At 41.2% G+C, this 14,511-nt stretch overlaps 1 protein-coding gene across 1 annotated transcript in view; it reads left to right on the top strand.

The window, feature by feature from the left end:
• The window catches only part of LOC137655789 (growth hormone secretagogue receptor type 1-like), a 284,499-nt gene that overhangs the window by 248,945 nt on the left and 21,043 nt on the right, over nucleotides 1-14,511 (top strand). The window contains exons 5-6 of the mRNA XM_068389931.1: nucleotides 6,110-6,259; nucleotides 6,669-6,785. Coding sequence (XP_068246032.1) covers nucleotides 6,110-6,259; nucleotides 6,669-6,785 — 267 coding nt within the window. The remainder of the gene's footprint in view (nucleotides 1-6,109; nucleotides 6,260-6,668; nucleotides 6,786-14,511) is intronic.

Below are 14,511 nucleotides of genomic sequence, written 5' to 3'. Positions count from 1 at the left end.
CTACTAGGGTTGTAGCTTAGCATGTAATAATAATATTATTACTAGCCAAGCTACAACCCTAGTTGGAAAAGCAAGATGGTATAAGCCCAAGGACTCCAAAAGGGAAAAAGAACTCAGTGAGGAAAGTAAATAAGGAAGTAAATAAAACTAAATGAGAATTAATGAACAATTGAAATAAAATATTTTAAACAGTAACAGAACTAAGATATTTCATATATAAACTATAAAAATTCTCATGTCAGCCTGTTTAGCATAAAACATTTGCATAGGCCTACGTGGTTGACAGCGTTAGATTTTCTTGTTTTATTGTATGTTTGAGAAAATCGACAAATTTCAACTTGTATGGATGAAAAAAAAAATTACTCTCTCGGGTGGGTCCATATCAATCATCTAACGAAACATTTTCATTATAACTTATACAATTCCTTGATTGTAGCATCTTCCAAATCATATGATCTTGTGAAAAGTAATGTCTTTAGTTTCTTCTTAAATTCAATTGCTCCCTTAGATCCATAATTAATTTTGTGCTATTTACTACTGAAAGTGACAAAAAAAGCCTTAGAATAAACCATACAATTGTAAAATGTTTTACATTTATAAAGTTATCCACGTTATTGAAAAAAAAAAATCTAAACCAACATTTCTCGCAAAAATTGCATCCAATCCGAAAATATGAAAAAGAGTATTCATTGTCTTATTTCTAGATTCTTTAACTCTAAATACTACAGTATAAGGATGGAAGCACACTAGCGACTCTGTGGCGCCACAAAGCCACAGCATCGTGTAGCAGGGATGTGGTCTCCCATAGGTTTCCATTATTTTCAAAGCCACGCCACGCCTGTGGCAGTGATGAGCGACAAAGAGCCACAGTCGCTAGTTTGCACAGCAAAACTTGAAAACAATGGAAACCTATGGGAGACCACATCCCCGCCACACGATGCTGTGGCTTTGTGTCGCCACAGAGTCGCTAGTGTGCTCCCGGCCTAAGAACATAGTCTCTCCTCCTTTCCAAAATCTCCGGAGAGATCTTTCATTTTCATTTTATATTGGACTTTTTTTTTCTTTCAATAAAAGGGAGCTGTTGCAACTGTGGAAATCCGATAGTTGGGTCTTTGGCCTGTCTTTATTGTGCACCACTATTTCCTATCTTGAACAGATTTTTGCGCATTAAGCATAATCAAATTTAGCGTCTTATGTAGGGGCTGAATAATTATGAGAATTACTGTAATATTTTATGAATTATATCATAAATACACACCCCCGTGAAGTATTCATCTTCATTTTGAGTTTTTAACGCTTCTTGGTGATGGGAAAAAGTAAATGTCGTTATTCGGATGAAAGGTAAACAGTTCTGCTGTTATATTGCTTTGGTGATTTTATAAGAAATAGGGAATATAGGAATGTAGAATATAGAAATCCGCTGTTGATGGCATTTATGGACTATGAGAAACCCTTTTGATAGTGTGCACCAGCCAATTTATTGGAGAGTCCTGCATTATTATGGAGTTCCTCTTAAATGTATAGATGATTACGTCTGTTTATGAGCACAGCAAGTGCAAAGTTAAATGTTGGTGGCATCCTATCAAATGAATTTCCAGTGAACAGTGTAGTATTCCAAGGGAATGTGTTGTCTCCTATGTTGTCTATCCTCCTCATGGATTTTGTAATGCGCAGAACAGTTAGGGATGGTGGAGAAGGATTGGACTGGATTGGTAACGGGAAATTAGGTGACCTAGAGTATGCTGATGATGCTGTCCTTATCAGCAGAACACCACTTGGGTTCTTTAGAATTGGAGTTTAGTAAAAGATTGAAAAAAAAAAATCAGAAAATGGCTAGGTTCGGTGATATATGGAAATAAAATTGCCAGAAATTATATATAAAAATCAGACTATAAGTCAGTTTGGTGAGATTGGTGTTACTGTATGGACATGAGTTGTAGTATGACAATGAAACAATATCCAACAGATTTTGTAGATTTGAGAACAAAGTCCTCAGAAGAATATTTAAGAGTTGAAAGGCAGGGCAGTATTAGAAATGAAACTATAATCGAGATTACACGAGTGCCATATGTGGATGAGATCATGGTGAGGGGAAGATGGAAATGGTTTAGGCATGCTCTTTGCACTCCACAAGAGATTAGTTCACCAGACTTTCAACTGAGCTCCACAAGGCACTAGAAGAGTTGAAAGATCCAGGCCTACATGGCTGAGGACTATGACACTTTAAGTAGATGATGATGAATGGAGAAGTATTGATTTAAAAGCTCAAGATAAAGACGACTGGCAAAATCTAACCAAGGCCCTTTGCGTCAATAGGCATAGAGAATGATGATAATGAGATGAAAGATAGATTCAGACGAAATATTAGTAGGGGTTGACTCATGGACGTTTCTCTGAGGAAATGCCGTGAAACACTGGAGAATCTCGAGACACAAAATTTTCAGGAATTTTTATCGAGTACAGTATGGTAAAATTCAATAGAATTTTTTGACTTACACTAATTCTATTTCACTTGTTCCAGTCTGATGTATTATTATGAAAGAGGTTAGGGGTCATTTAATTGTGTTAATGTTATTGATTTATAATATTTAACGTTCGGGTTTATGTTGAAAGCATTGTAATATTTTTGTTAGAGGGGTCAAATTTGGTAGTGACTCGTATTGAAACAATTTAAACAGTGTAAGTTATGGTATTAGTAATATAGCAATACAATTAATTTGTTTATTGGCAAGGCTAGAGTAAAGAAAAATTGCTGAGGGAGAGTGAACCAGATTCACGGAATGTCAGGTTCATGGGAATCGGTAGACCCCTACTCTTAATGAGCCATCTAAGAATGCCATTTGTGGTCTATATTTACATATACTGAAGTCACGCGTGTTGGTGACAAATGATCATAATAAGTCTTTAATTAGTTATGGTGGTTGATTAGTTTATTTCAGGTCTAAGGGCAAAGAGAAAAATGTGGAAGTAAAGCGCAAGGTACGTGAGGCAAAGAGGGCAGCTGACCTGAGGTGGGGTCAGGGATTGGGTCATTCATATGAAGAGAATAAGAAGTAGTTTTGGAAAGAAGTGAAGAGAGTAAGGAAGACTGGCTCAAGAATTGAAGAGACAGTGAAAGATGGAAATGGGAGGTTGTTAAAAGGAGAGGAGGCAAGGAAAAGATGGGCGGAATATTTTGAAAGTTTACTGAATGTTGAGGATAATAGGAAGCCAGATATAATTGCTGTTGCAGGTGTTGAGGTGCCAGTGATGGGAGATGAGAATGAGAGAGAGATTACAATAGAGGAAGTGAGGAGAGCACTAGATGAAACGAGAGTAGGAAAAGCGTCTGGTATGGATGGTGTGAGAGCTGAGATGTTGAAGGAAGGGGGTGTGACTGTACTTGAATGGTTGGTGAGATTGTTTAATGTGTGTTATGTGTTGTCAATGGTACCAGTAGATTGGGTGCATGTATTGTACCACTATATAAGGGTAAGGGAGATGTGCATGAGTGTTGTAATTCAAGAGGTATTAGTTTGTTAAGCGTAGTTGGAAAAGTGTATGGTAGAGTAATGATTAATTGGATCAAGGATAAAACAGAGAATGCAATCTTAGAAATACAGGGTGGTTTTAGAAGAGGTAGGGGTTGTATGAATCAGATTTTTACAGTAAGGCAGATATGCGAGAAATATTTAGCAAAAGGCAAGGAGGTGTATGTTGCGTTTATGGATCTGGAGAAAGCGTATGATAGAGTTGATAGGGAAGCAATGTGGAATGTGATGAGGTTATATGGAGTTGGTGGAAAGTTGTTACAAGCAGTGAAAAGTTTCTACAAAGGTAGTAAAGCATGTGTTAGGATAGGAAATGAAGTGAGTGAATGGTTTCCGGTGAGAGTGGGGCTGAGACAGGGATGTGATGTCACCGTGGTTGTTTAACTTGTATGTTGATGGAGTGGTGAGAGAGGTGAATGCTCAAGTGCTTGGACGAGGATTAAAACTGGTAGACAAGAATGACCATGAATGGGAGGTAAATCAGTTGTTGTTTGCGGATGATACTGTACTGGTTGCAGACACAGAAGAGAAGCTTGGACGATTAGTGACAGAATTTGGAAGAGTGTGTGAGAGAAGGAAGTTGAGAATTAATGTGGGTAAGAGTAAGGTTATGAGATGTACGAGAAGGGAAGGTGGTGCAAGGTTGAATGTCATGTTGAATGGAGAGTTACTTGAGGAAGTGGATCAGTTTAAGTACTTGGGGTCTGTTGTTGCAGCAAATGGTGGAGTAGAAGCAGATGTACGTCAGAGAGTGAATGAAGGTTTCAAAGTGTTGGGGGCAGTTAAGGGAGTAGTAAAAAATAGAGGGTTGGGCATGAATGTAAAATGAGTTCTATATGAGAAAGTGATTGTACCAACTGTGATGTATGGATCGGAGTTGTGGGGAATGAAAGTGACGGAGAGACAGAAATTGAATGTGTTTGAGATGAAGTGTCTAAGGAGTATGGCTGGTGTATCTCGAGTAGATAGGGTTAGGAACGAAGTGGTGAGAGTGAGAACGGGTGTAAGAAATGAGTTAGCAACTAGAGTGGATATGAATGTGTTGAGGTGGTTTGGCCATGTTGAGAGAATGGAAAATGGCTGTCTGCTAAAGAAGGTGATGAATGCAAGAGTTGATGGGAGAAGTACAAGAGGAAGGCCAAGATTTGGGTGGATGGATGGAGTGAAGAAAGCTGTGGGTGATAGGAGGATAGACGTGAGAGAGGCAAGAGAGCGTGCTAGAAATAGGAATGAATGGCGAGCGATTGTGACGCAGTTCCAGTAGGCCCTGCTGCTGCCTCCGATGCCTTAGATGACCGCGGAGGTAGTAGCAGTAGGGGATTCAGCATTATGAAGCTTCATCTTTGGTGGATAATGTGGGAGGGTGGGCTGTGGCACCCTAGCAGTACCAGCTGAACTCTGTTGAGTCCCTGTTTAGGCTGGAGGAACATAGAGAGTAGAGGTCCCCTTTTTTGTTTTGTTTCATTTGTTGATGTCGGCTACCCCCCAAAATTGGGGGAAGTGCCTTGGTATATGTATGTATGTAAGTACAAATTCCTGAATTCGTCAGGAATATTTAGTGTTTTCCTCAATTAGTAAAAGGTATTGGACAGGAAATTCCATATCGTACCGAAGTTAGAATTTTCTTAAATGTTTTTCGGTATTTAATAGTAATGAACACGTGGATACCACTTGGTCTCGTGTGAAAAGGCTCCTCTTCTATTTAGGATTTCTATTCCTGCCAAGGGGTCCACATAACTCTACAAAGTAAGCCATCATATAAGCTAGGAGAGACCACGCAAGTTGGGATCCTAAATAAGCAGTTCCGATATAAGGAAATGTAATAATAAGTCATCATCTTAATTATACAGTATTTTTTCCTCCAAAAATGCAAGCTAGAAAAATCTCTTATATAATTTATATATGATCTTACTTTATAACAAATAAAATGCGAGTGGATTCTGAAGCGGATTAAGATGGAATTTGGTAATAAATACTTTCGTACTGATAACATTCAGTGAAATTTGATGTGCGGACTCACAATGTCATAATATTTTGATTCTTACAAAATATTCCTTTCAAGACAGTGATATGGGGTTAGATAAACAACTATTACATATGCATTCAAGTAAAAATGGAGATATCTTTTTGCAAGTAAGACTTTTAACTTAATTCACATTCTCAACAAGAGTTCTTTGAAGAGTCTGTCATAAGTTTTAATAAAAGGAAATCCAGCGTTATGTTTCATTTTATGCAGCAGGTTTATTTCAAAACAATACAGGTTGAATAAGATAAAATGTTAGCTTTGGACCATTTATGCGATGGTCCTCTCCAGCCAGCATTTGGTTTTAAATATATTCATAGATTTTCATTTGCCAGTCAAAGTTGCAGTATAATGATGACCAATTGGGAATTCATGAATTTTCCTTATTTTTTTCTGTATGCAAGTCAAAATGTTATCATTTACCATGGTATTTACAAAATAACGGGATATGAAATCAAAATCAGTAGCAGAAAAACTTATTTTCACGCTTGATAGTTTACAAGCAATAGGTATGTTTTAGAATAAGTTGAAAAAAAAATTCATTCATTTTATCCAGGTATTTGTGGTGTCGGCAACAATGGGGCTGTTTTTCCTTCCTCTTCTTGTACTTATCGTCTTGTACTGGAGGATTGCTCGACAGCTACTTTTGGAGGACAAACAGCTCTGCAAAGACAAACCCAACCCTAATTTACAAGCTAGGAAACAGGTATGTTGTGTTGTTTTGTGGTTGGAAACTACACATTTTCGTATTTCTTATGGTGAGGGGGCATTAATTCAAGCAAAAATTTGCATTATTCTAATCCCTATACATAAGGTAAACATTGGATTGTTAAATCACTTTTAGTCAAGTCTTTACAAGGTCAAAATATGTGATATTTCTACAAATTTCCTAATCTTAACACTGACTTATCAACTATCTTAAAATTCTATTTTCATACAAGCAAAAAAAAATATATGTAGCATCCAGTTTTTATAATATCCAAGAGAATAAAATCATGATCATAAATACTGCATTATTAATGCACCATATTCTACAACCTTATATCCTTGATCTTTACAAAATTCTCACAAGTGATTTGTCAAATATTGCTTTCTTTCCTTGGTATTACAATGAGGTCGTGGTGATGCTGGGAACAGTGGTCGTGGTTTTCTTCATCTGCCTGTTGCCCTACAGAGTGTTTTGTCTGTGGATAATTTGGACTAGCATCGAAACAGAGCAGTCTCTTGGGCAGGTAAGTATTACCTAAATATACTGGCATTTATTTATCAAATTTAATTGTGAATCTTGCCAAAGAAATGTGCTGTCATATCTTCTTCAACAGATTAGAGACTTGAAGGAAAATGTCCACATCATATTTAGTCAGGAGTAAAATTTTCTTAATGAATGCAGTTATATATCCCCTCCTCCAAATGTTCTTAAATTTTAAGATTCAGGGTCTTCTTCATCCTACAAATTGACTGATATAGCTGCAATAAATTTCCTTTTAAATAACGCCTGTCAACGTATCGTCTTTCACAAAACTATTCATTAACTGGTCTTCGATACTTCTTATTGTCTTATTGAATTTAAAGACCGTTTCTCTAGTACTGTACATTGTTATATTACTCTACTATTCTTGGTTAGCACATCTTTTTTTCAGAGACTCGTACATCAATTCCAAGGAAATTTATTACCTTAGTTTTATGTTGTAAATTACAGTTTCCCTTTAACTACACATATACAGTACAAACCTTTTGTCTTTTAATGTAGGGAATGTCCTCAGTGGAACAGAAATGGTCATTGAAATCATTAATGAGGTAGTTAATGACAGGTGGTGAACATGGGCGAGTACTGTAGATACGGCCAACTATCAGTCTGTTAAAAATTCTTTTCTTTAATTAAGGGCTACTGAAAAGCTATGTGCCCAACATGACTTGCAAGATTTGTTTGTCATATGCACTCTAAAGTATTTTGAGTATCATACAGCATAATCTGCTTTACTTGTCAAATCCACATTATGGTAGCACTTTGAAAACATGAAATCTTGTCAGTCATGTGTTGGAAGAGCTTGAGTGCTATCCATCACCTTTCTTACCAGGATGGTGGACTCTGCTCCCCTCTCTGAATAAGGTATTGATTTATCCTGAGTTAGGAAGAGACCACCCAGTATTATGGCAGAGCAACTCATATGGTTTCCTTCCCTATAGGGAGTTTTGTTGTTCATGATCTCTGATGTTAACTAATCTGCTTCGGAGCCTAAAGAGAAAGTTGGTAAACGGCAGAAGCAATTTGTTGCTCTTCCTCACCATCATCCTCTTCCAATTTTGATGCTGCTTATAAGAGAAGCTGAGTCCAAGAAGCCAAGTCATAGTACCAAGATTAGGACTCTTGATGACACTACCACTATCTGAAGGGGAATGAGGATGACACCTGGGTGGTCCTTGTCCCAAGGAAAGGCCAGGAACCACAACCTCAAATCACAGCTCTGAGACCATTGCACAGGGCCCACACTGTGGTAGTGTGCCATTGTCCAGAACACCCCTTGCTGCATAGTAGCCAGATGGGACAGAGATGCTTGGGCCTGTGCAGGCCCGCGTACACCTGATAGTTATGTTTTGGAACAGCTTGGGTACTCTTTCAATTTTCCAACTTGCCCAGAGTGCTACTGTTTCCTTCTCTGAATGAATATTAAGATATCCAGTGTGAAGAAAATGGCACCTCAATGTTGTCATTCCCTGAATTGCATGCCAGTGGTTAAATGGCGGTAGCCCCTAGCACTCAGCACAGGGTCAATGCTTCATTTACAACTGTCATCAGAAGGATGAGTAAGAGGTACCTCTGCATCTGTCTTGTTCAGTGTTAGAAATCTTTTTTTACTTGGAGACTACCAGCCTGGTCCAATATTAGTCCCTCATTACATTGCAAGTTCTGTCCGTTGGTCAAAATGTTCATATTCTATTAGGAGAAAGAACTACAGAGCAGACTACCAAACCCTATACCCCAGTGAGGCAAAAGGATACTCCAGATTTCTTTTCCCCACAAGTACTGTACTTTGATTGGTACCATTGGAAACAGAAAAACCTAAGTTGGAGTGTTCCTTTGTGGACATGCTTTCATTCTTTGTGAGTGCAACATACTGGGTTAGGTGACATTGACACCACTTTCCTGTAGGACCTCGGCCACTGACAGTCATCTTGGTGGCCCTGAAGGGTGCTGCCATGGTTGGATCTTGCTAGTTGGTCTTAGATAGTTTATGTTCAGTTCTGCCTTTCACTTCCAATTAGCCAAATAAGATCCTGCCACATGCACTCTTAAGGCAGTCAAGGTTCTATGTGCCAGTCGGGTGTATCATCACTTGATGGGTAGATGCAATAATGTTAGAAATGGATTAAAATAGAAATACTACTCCTCTGCAGAGATATCATCACCTGTTACAGCTGTCACCACTTCAGGGGCAAATTGAGATTCGATAACACGTAATCTCCAGTGCTGTGCTCTTGTTATATGGCACAATATTGGGTCCACATTGCATCAGAAAATTTGTTCTAGAAAAATCTATGGCATGACCAATATGGATGTTTTTAAGGAAACCAATCTTTATGCAGAAAATAATAACTTTAATTAAGGGAATGACAATTGCTTGTCATAATTAGCTCCACCCATACAATGGTATATAAGCTTCAACAACAGACTGCCCAGGAAAAATAGATCCCAAGAGCCATAAGATAAACCAGAGGTGAGACAAAGCCAGGTTTCGATGGGAGTTTCCCTTTCAAATGACCAACAATTATCTCCATAAAATTTTGTCAAGCCAGAGATGAAGAGAAGCAATTACTACCTGTAATGAAAGTAGACAGCCCCTCCTGCTGGTAATGAGGAGTAGTGAGTAGCAGTAGTGTCCGAGGGGGAAGACTCACTTGGACATGTGCTCCCACCTCTAAGTCGTGAAAAAAGGGATTTTGATGAAGGAAAAATCTATTTCTGGGGAGAGACCTGTGACGCCCGGTGAAAAGGGTCCTTCTTTACACTTTTCTAATATAAATCTTCCAAATATACTAGAGAAAGATAAAAGCATGGAATGCAGAGGTTACAACCCTCGCGCGAAGACCTTGTTGGTGTCGTGTATTTAACAAGGGCGTGTGTAAACCACTATTCACAGGCTGTCTTCCATTTAGATAATCCCTTCATCAAAGGGGAGGGCCGTGACAAGCCCTAAAGAATACAGTTGGACTACTCCACCGACACAGAGAATGCCTTCCAAGCCCAATAAAGGGATTTTGACGTAGGAAAAATCTATTTCTGGGCGAGGGACCTGTGCCGCCCAGTGAATAAGCTCCTATTAGCACTTATTCTTAGGTAATTTACTGCTAAATATACCAGAGAAAAAATGTAAAGGAGTGCTAGGTTAACTAGCTCGCTCACCTATTGGTGTCGGTATGGAATTGGGCGTATAATCCAGAGGTCCCGCACTATTTAGATTCATCCACGACAAAGACCCCAATAGAGGAGAGCCGTTCAACCTCACTCGGCACCACCAACTCTGCATCCGCTCAGAACCCAACTCCTTAGCACCCAAAGTTTGGGGACTCCAAGGGAGAGGAGCTGGGAGGGTTCACTGGGCGGCACAGGTCCCTCGCCCAGAAATAGATTTTTCCTACGTCAAAATCCCTTTTCTGGGCTTGAACCTGTGCCGGCCAGTGAATATATACAAGAGAAATGTCACCAAACTTGCAAAATAAAGGAAAAAACATAAACATAAGGGAAATACAAGTTACTTTAATCAGAGATGAGTGCCAAAAACAGCTATAAGGGTATCTTAAAAAGAACATAAATCCACTTGGTAGAACAATTGACAAAAAAGGTAAGGTATAATAATGCCGTGAGTGATGATATATACAGATACTCAGGAGTCAAAAATTTACAAATATAGTAATAGTAATCAGGTGCGAAACCAACGAATACAAATAGGGTATAAATGAGGCAGGTAACGGGGAGAGATAAAATGACAAGGAATTAACATGTGAGTTACCTGGGGGTAACTACGCTCCCTGCAGCTACTGTAGGAAATTTAAGGGCTTCCAAATGTTTAAGATAGTGTTTCTTGAACACTGACGGTGACTTCCACCCTGTATACCTAGAAAGATCCGTAAAATTCATGTGGTGAAAAAAGTTCACCGAAGTAGCAACCGCTCTGATATCATGTGCAAGAGGAAAAGAGTCAGGGCTAGCTTGTTTAATAAAATACAAAATTTGTTGCCTGATCCCTTTAATGGTAATGGTACCCCCTTGTTCTCTAATGAATAGAGGCCCGGAGGAGTTAGAGGAGGTCCGGGATAAATAAGACTTAAGAGTAGTAACAGGGCACAGAGACGGATCTTGCGTGAGGGGAACAATTTTCCAGGAGGACCATCTGTTCTGAGGGTCTTCGTTCTTAGCTAAAAAGAATTTGTTAGGTGAAAGAAGGACCTCTCCCGAAGGAAGGAACTCAATATGACCCGGGTCTCTTGACAAAGCTGCCAGTTCAGAAATTCTTGCCCCGGAAGCCAAACTCACCAGGAAAAGTGTTTTCCTGAGAAGGGGAATGTAATCACAAGAACTGTTAATGGTATCAGAAGCCAATTTGAGTACATCATTAAGGAACCAGGTAACCGGGGTAGGACGAGTAACCGGTTTCAGTCTGGCACAGGCTTTCGGAATTGAAGCTAACAAAGAGTCGGTTAAGTCTTATGTTAAAACCCACTAGGAAGATCTTTTTCAAGGCAGATTTAATAGTGGTGATAGTATTGGCTGCCAGATCTGATTCTAATAAAGTTCTAAAGAAAGTGACTGTAAGGTTCAAGTTCATACAGTGTACGTCTGAGTCCATCAAAAATTTAGCCAACTTTTTAACCGCAGAATCATATTGGCGGATGGTGGAATCCCGTTTATCTGATTCTAGGAACAGGGTGTTTTGAGGATCGATATTGGCACCATGCATGGCCGCAAACTTCATGAAGTCCATAAAGTTAGGGCGCTCTGAATGTTTGAGAAAGCGTACACAACGCGTGTTTGTACTATCTAAGACAGAACCGGATTGGGTATCGGGTGAGGATGTAGTCTCAACTCTCACAGGAGAGGGTACCAATTGCTCTTGGGCCAGTTGGGTGCGACCAAGGCTACTCGTCCCTTGAAGGATCTCGGTTTGTCTAGGACTTTCAGTAAAAGATTCACCGGGGGAAAGAGATAAATCCTTTCCCAGATGTCCCAATTCTGTGACATGGCGTCTGTGGCGTAGGCCTGAGGGTCTAGATTGGGAGCCACATATACTCTCAATTTGTGGTTGGACTCCGTGGCGAAGAGGTCCACTTGGAGACCCGGAACCCGAGAGAGAATCCACCGGAATGACTTTAGATCGAGTGACCATTCCGATTTTAGAGGGGAGGTCCGGGACAAGGCGTCTGCAACTACGTTCCGGACTCCCGCCAGGTGGACAGCTGAAAGATGCCAACGGTTCGAGGCTGCTAGGGAGAATATGGCTACTAGAACATGGTTCAGAGGCCCTGATTTTGATCCGCCTCTGTTGAGGCAGCGGACCACCACTTCGCTGTCGAGAACCAGACGAAGGTGTTGTCTCTTGGATGGAGCGAGACGTTTCAGGGTTAGAAGAACTGCCATGGCCTCCAGCACATTGATGTGAAATTGGCGGAATAAGGGAGACCAAAGACCTTGAACTTTCCTGAGCTGAGAATAGCCTCCCCAACCTGATAGGGATGCGTCCGTGTGAATGATTAACTTTGGAGGCGGAAATCGAAGGGGAACTGACTTTGACAGATTGTTGGCCCTTGTCCAAGGTAGAAGTCTTTCCCGGAGAACGGGAGGAAGGCGGACTTTCCTGTCCCGGAGCTTCCGGTTCGCCCTCGAACGCCAGACACGATTGATATCTTTCAATTTTGCTTTCAGAAGTAGATCCGTCACTGAGGCAAATTGAAGGGACCCTAGGATCCTCTCTTGGAGTCGTCTGGAACTTACTTTGTCTTTGAGAAAGCGTTTGGTGTTCATTGCAATCTCTAACCTCTTGGGTTTGGGAAGACACAGAGTGTGAGATATAAGATCCCATTGCAGGCCGAGCCATTGGAACTTTGATTTCGGAAGAAGACGGGACTTCTTGAAGTTGATCTGGAAGCCTAGAGATTGAAGGTATTGGATGACTCTGTGAGTGGCTTTTAGGCAATTTTGGGAGGTGTCTGACCAAATGAGCTAGATAGGCTACTACTTGAATCCCTTGATTTCTGAGTTCCTGAACAGCAACTTCTGCTAACTTTGTGAAGATCCTTGGGGCGATGTTGAGCCCGAAAGGCATCACCTTGAAGGAGTAATTTTTGTTTCCTAGGCGGAAGCCTAGATACGGACGGAAGTGTCTCGCTATCGGGACGTGATAATAGGCGTCTGTAAGATCGATAGAGGTGGTGACGGCCCCACAGGGAAGTAAGGTCCGCACCTGCGAGACTGTAAGCATTCGAAACTTGTCGCATTGAATGGACAAGTTGAGAAGGGATAGGTCTAGAATCACTCTTCTCTTGTCCGAATCCTTCTTCGGGACACTGAACAGCCGACCCTGAAACTTCAGGTGTTTCGTTTCTTGTATGGCGTTCTTTTGTAACAGGTCCTGGACAAATTCGACTAGGTCCGGAGTGGAATGCTGATGAAATCTGTTCGGTGGAGGAGGTCCTTGAATCCAACTCCACCCCAGTCCCTTGGAGATGATACTGAAAGCCCAGGGACTGAACCTCCATTTGTTGCGGAAGGCATAAAGCCTCCCCCCTACCCGCTGCACCTCAGTATTGGCTTGAGGAGTTGCCTCCACGTCCGCCTCGGAAGTTCTTTCCCTTGCGAAAGAATCTACCTCTACCTCTGTTCTGGTATGAACCACGGTGGTAGCCTCTACCTCTGTTATAACCCTGGGAAGAGCCTTGAGCCTCATAAGATTGGTTAAAGGCTGGAGAGGTGGTGGAGGCACCGGGAAGCTGGCTCTTAGGGAGCAGAACGGTGACGTAGTCGTCCGAGGAAGGAGCCTGAGAGGTGGAAGGCTGTGCAGGAACAGCAGGAGATGGAGGAAGAGGCTGCCGGAAAACGGACGAGCTACTCTGCTGTTGCCGGAACTGAGTGGAGGTATACGGGTGGAGCTTCTTCCTACCCCGGGCTTGGTAACTTGCGGGATCATATTTCCGCTTAGGAGTCAAACCCCAACGGGCTTTAAGGCTCTGATTAACTCTAGTAGCCTCTGTCAAGACTTCCTCCACAAGATTCTCAGGGAAAAGATTTGGACCCCAACAAGAGGACCGGATAAGTTTATTCGGCTCGTGCCTAATAGTCGCCTCAGCCAGGACGTGTTTGCGGCACCTACGTTTAGCAAGAGCAAAGTCATATAAGTCAAAATATAACGACTGCAAAGTAGCCTTATTGAGAGACTTAAAGATACTCTCAGTATCATAAGTTAAGGCTATCGACTCCGTAGAAGTGGCCAAGTTCAAAGTTGACCAACACGTAGGCGGGAATCATACTCCTGTTTAATAAGGGATTCCGGGAGACGGGGAAGCCGTTCACTAAACATCACTGACGCACAGTCCGCTGTTAGCTTGCCAGAAGTAAAGGTGGTATGGACATTGTCCCAACACTCATTACCTGAAGGAAGAAGGAGGGAGATCGGATCTACCTCTCGGATGGGAGGCAAGGGCTTCTCCTCCAGAGCGTATTGAAAAGCAAGCTCTGCAATCTTAGTGACGCATGGAGTCACGGTATTCTTGTCCATTAGGAACATTGTGAAAGAACTTTTATGAGGCGTCAACATGGTATTGGTGCAACCTATATCATTCAGAAACCTAGCCCAAACAGATTGGGCTTGTTCCTTTGGGAAAATGACGGTCTCTTTGGGGACCTTATCCAGCCGAACCAGAGCTTCCTCGGTAAGCCTGGCATAACCATGAAATGGAAATGCGAGA

Source organism: Palaemon carinicauda, chromosome 16, assembly GCF_036898095.1.
Source record: "Palaemon carinicauda isolate YSFRI2023 chromosome 16, ASM3689809v2, whole genome shotgun sequence".
NCBI lineage: Eukaryota > Metazoa > Arthropoda > Malacostraca > Decapoda > Palaemonidae > Palaemon > Palaemon carinicauda.
This window is presented reverse-complemented; position numbering and strand designations above follow the sequence as displayed.